General features: G+C 40.7%; 1 protein-coding gene across 2 annotated transcripts in view; it reads left to right on the forward strand.

Moving 5' to 3' along the window:
• Window positions 1-743: 743 nt before the first annotated feature.
• Window positions 744-4,935, forward strand: part of LOC113567607 — a 7,769-nt gene continuing 3,577 nt past the window's right edge. For both annotated transcript variants that reach the window (XR_004775269.1, XM_035519837.1), the window contains exons 1-4: window positions 744-1,165; window positions 3,184-3,253; window positions 3,696-3,738; window positions 3,966-4,308. Coding sequence is in view for 1 of the 2 variants with exons in the window: in XM_035519837.1 (XP_035375730.1) it covers window positions 881-1,165; window positions 3,184-3,253; window positions 3,696-3,738; window positions 3,966-4,308 (741 nt within the window). In the remaining variant the exon portion in view is untranslated. The remainder of the gene's footprint in view (window positions 1,166-3,183; window positions 3,254-3,695; window positions 3,739-3,965; window positions 4,309-4,935) is intronic.

A 4,935-nucleotide genomic window follows, 5' to 3' on the forward strand; every position in this document is an offset into this window, starting at 1 on the left:
CTGGGTGATTGGAGAGTGTATCTGGTACCAGAACTGGGCCCATGAGAACAGGACAAGAGTGGAAGACTGCAGCAATGGAGAAAGATCAGGAGCAGTGCAGTCTGGAAGTAAGCAGTGGGTTAGCCTGCCAGATACTCAGAAACTCAACTTCATCTGCACCATCTAGGGCAGGACAGAGTTAAATATTTATCAACAGCTACACAAATTCATAGCGCAATAAAATTAACATGATTTTTTAGGCCATTGCTGTTAATTCTGATCCTTAAAGCTCAAGAAAATATAATTATATGACAACTGTTTGCTTTTACCACAGTCTTTGACTATGAAGTACCTTCTGTCTAATAATATAAAGATTATATAATAATGACTGCTGATGTTCATAATGTCACATGATACACAAATCAACTTAAGGTGCTTTATAAATAAAATTTAAAAAAAAGAAAAATCTAAAAGACAGCCAGTTCAATAGAAAAGGTAAATAAATTAAAAAAAAATTAATTAAAAATATTAGAACATTGGAATACTATATAATCCAAACCAAACACCTTTACACTTGGGGGCGGTCCCCTCCTAAACATCTGTAAGCGTCTGCGTTCACGTTCATCAGTAACAGGAGACAGACCCGCTTCGACGTTCCTACGCAGAAGACGTCACACATCGGTCGTCAAGGTAAAGACGTAAGACGTCACGCAGTTGATTTACCCAATCCGGGTTAAAATTCGCATCCGGGTTAGCCACTTAGTAATAGCTACTGCTACAGAAGGAGAAGCTGCAGACGGTCTATCTCTAAAATCTAAATGGCTGGCTAATTTCCTGAAACCTATATATGCAAGATCAAAAAATAAAATAAAGTTGATCTACATTTGGTGAACTTCCGAAAATGAGGTGCATTGTACCGGGCTGCAGTAACACGAACACGTCTACACGTTTTCATTCTTTTCCTCTGAGCAATGGCGCTTTGTGCCGGTCATGGCTGCAGTCCATCCGACATCCCACCTTCTTGTCCGACACAGATGTTAAAGTTATTAGACAAGAACGACTGATGGTGTGCAGTGATCATTTTGTAGTGGCTGACTACAAAGGCAGATGTTTGAAAGACGGCGCTGTTCCCTCTGTCTTCCCATGGACAGCAATACGGGTGGAAATGTTATCCCTGCCATTCGAGGTAGGTTTTATAGCTATTCTAGGTAGATAGAAAGGGGCGGGAGGCTATGTTCAAACAAAGCACCCTGCCATTCGAGGTAGGTTTTATAGCTATTCTAGGTAGATAGAAAGGGGCGGGAGGCTATGTTCAAACAAAGCACTTTAGTTAAAAAAAAACAAACAAACTTACGTCTTGTAGATAGCTATACAGTTGAAGTTTGTAGTTCATTTGGCAGTTTCTGATCATAGAACCACTGTAGGGCTGGATATTTTGGGACGGTGGACATCTCTAAAGCTATCAGGACGACTGGCATGTAAATGCCCCAGAAACATGACTGTGCCTCAGATGCTTGCACCAGCTTAATACCCACACCTGCGCTGCTACTGTATCAGTGTTCATACTGTTATATGGGTGGTTATCAGGGGGTCCTGTGGTCAGAAACTGACCAGTGATGCACTAGTTAAAGTGTGCTTGGCAGACTGTGCTTGCAAGTGCAGGACTATAAAATGCATTTATAGTACAGTTGTACCTAATAAAGTAAGGGTCTGTTCATGGAGGACCAGAGTCCATCAGTTAACAAACCACACTGGAAACTGGCTCACTCAGTCAGGATTTGAAAACACGGTGCAACTTTAACTAATATTACATTATATAATATTAGTTAATTATGTAATATTAATTAATGTAGCATATTGGTTAATGTAGCACTGTGATGTCAAACCCTGGTCTCAGAGGGACAGAGTCAATTGCGATCTGGTAATTGACCAGATCATAATAATTTTGCTTAAACACAAATGATTCAACGTATCAATCAATTGCAAGGTTTAGTAGGTATGTCTGTGCAGAGAAATTACCAAACGTTGCCAGACTCTGGCCCTCCAGTACTGGACTTTGACACCCCTGTAATAAAGTCACCTGTAAGTGTAGATAAAACTAGATCTTTCTAATGAAGTGTCTGGCAAGTGTATGTATTCAGACACAGTTTGCAGCAGCACCACTGAAAATGTGTGATGCACTCATACCAGCACAACACCCTAACCATGTCAGTGTCATTACTCTGTTGAGAATGGTCCCACCATCCAAAGAAGACCATCAGTGGTCCTGATGTGCTCACAAACTGATCAGTGAGGAACAGAGTAGAGAGCAGTTAAGCAGTCATGCATCACCACAGAGCTGATGCTGCATATAACTACACCCATAAAATGCATTTATAACACAGGCACACCAAATAATGTGTTCAGTAACTGTAAATAAAGGTAAGGGGCTCTAATAAAGGGTCCAGTGAGGATGTGCTTTCTGGGGTTCAGCAGTTAGAATTTCCCTGTATAGCATTACTATGACTTTCAAGGCCAGATACGATTTCCAGACCTGAATACTGTGTAGATGTTTTAAGCTTGCATACTTAGACATACTTTCCATTTGCTTTTTTAGGCTCAGTTTTTGACTGCTCAAATAATGTTAAGTGACATGATGTGACTACTAGCATTATAAGCAACATGACAATGTTACTTCTGGACTGGTTTGTTAAGTATTACTCAGTTCCCAATAACAATAATAGCTTTTAAATGTTTTCTTTTTTTAAATGAAACATACTGTACACTATATATAATCAAGTACTGATTGCAAATTGAAATGCTCCAAAGTGTATTACATCTGCAAATGTTGCTTGCATCTGTTGCTTGGTGGCAGTTTATTCATTCAGTGTAATAGTGCTCTGGATACAGCGAATTACATTTCAGTTAAGGGGATTATCCCAGTTTATATCTTGAGAGGTCAAATTGTGAAACTTTGTAAATTAGTCTGGTGAGCCTCAACAAGAGGTTGAAAACAAGTGGTTGAAGTTCATTTTAGTCCATCCTTAGTGACCAGTGAAAAGTTAAAGAAACCTCCAAAATGCAGAGCATTGTTTGCATTTATTTAAGCAGTCTAAGTCTTGGGGAACTTAGTTAATTGTTAATTGATTATCTGATGTAGTCAAAACGAAGCTGTATGTGGTCTGTTTGTTTCTTGCAATATTTAACGTAATTTTTAATTTAAAGGAGAAGTGTGAAAAAGATGACACTCCACTCACTGTCTGCTCTCAAACGGACAAAGGACCAAATCAGCAAGGTGGGAAAACAACAGAATAACCTTCTTAACCTGGAACATGGACATGGAACATGGATAGTTGTTTTGATGACTGAATTTCTGTCTTTGGGTCATTTGGTAATCTGTCTGCTTTCAGATCACAAGCCCCAGTTCATATTAGCTGCTTTTACACCAATGGTTCCCCAGGTCTGGGCAGTAGTGCAGTATAGGGTTTGGTGTTTTCAGTGCTAAGACACCATATCCATCCAGGCCCTTAGGCCCTATTTCCAAACAGTCCTGAACAGTCGTGTGTGAGCGCAAGAGAAACAAACAAAATATTAAACCATGCCATGCATGGTACTCAGAAGTAATGATTTACTAATTAAGTTGTGCTCAGATAAAACTAGAGTGAAACTGAATTTCTTTACCTGCAATAATTAAGTTCAATTATGTGGTTGGACTGAAATTACATTCTCCTTCACAGCTGTCAACATCACCCAGACATCTCAAGGACACAGCATTCTGAAGTAAGTCATGAATTGGTGGACATAAAACATTAGTCATACTGCTATGTTCATTAGTGTTCACAGAAAATACAGTTATGTAGACTGGCAGTAGAACTGAGTATCTCTTTTGGTCAAGCAAATGTCATTGTGTGGTCATGGAATCAAACTGAACAGTTTTTAGCTTTTATCCTGCTTATTCACAAGTATTACCTGTGTAGTTATACATACTTTCCCTCCCTTTGTTTCAGGAGCAGTGAGGTGTTGGTGAGCGTTCAGTGTTTGCTGGAGCTCTTCAAGTGTTGCTCTGTGTGTCTTGTTGAGTGCTGCTTCACAGTTGAAGGCCATGAGAGGCTGTTTTCAGTCACCCAGGACTGTCAGAGCTGCGGTCACCATAGAGTGTGGAGGAGCCACCCCAACCGGACTGAACAGCCTGTGGAGACCCTACCTGAAGACGACAAGTGTAGGGAGAACCTCTGTAAAGAAGACAAGGAATGTGGGGAGACTTTTCACCATTCACAGGAGGTCGAGGATGCAACCTCACACCCAGAGGTAGAACACACACTGGAGCCAGAGGATGACAATAGCGAGGAGGTGTGTATTTTTTCTTCATCGTCACTACAGCAGTTGACTGGTCAATTAAGTACATTTGATAAATACAGTGAACTTACAATTTATGGCTACAAGAGGGCACACTGTATTGTTTATACACTGTCTGGCCAAAAAAAAAGGTCTCACACTAATATTTCATTGGACCACCTTTAGCTTTGATTACGACACACAGTCGCTGTGGCATCATTTCCACAAGCTTCTGCAATGTCACAACACAACAGAGCTGCATTCATTTTTCCCCCAAGATCTTGTATTGATGATAGGAGATTTGAACCACTGCGCAAAGTCTTCTCCAGCACATCCCAAAGATTCTCAATGGGGTTCATGTCTGGACTCTGTGGTGGCCAATCCATGTGTGAAAATGATGTCTCATGCTCCCTGAACCACTTTTTCACAATTAGAGCCCGATGAATCCTGGCCTTGTCATCTCGGAATATGCCCGTGCCATCAGGGAAGAAAAACTCCATTGATGGAATAACCTGCTTGTTCAGTATATTCAGGTAGTCAGCTGACCTCATTCTTTTGGCACATAACATTGCTGAACCTAGACCTGACCAACCCAGATCATAGCACTGTCCCCACAGGCTTGTACAGTAGGCAATAGGCATG

This window comes from Electrophorus electricus, chromosome 19 (genome assembly GCF_013358815.1).
Source record: "Electrophorus electricus isolate fEleEle1 chromosome 19, fEleEle1.pri, whole genome shotgun sequence".
Taxonomy (NCBI): domain Eukaryota; kingdom Metazoa; phylum Chordata; class Actinopteri; order Gymnotiformes; family Gymnotidae; genus Electrophorus; species Electrophorus electricus.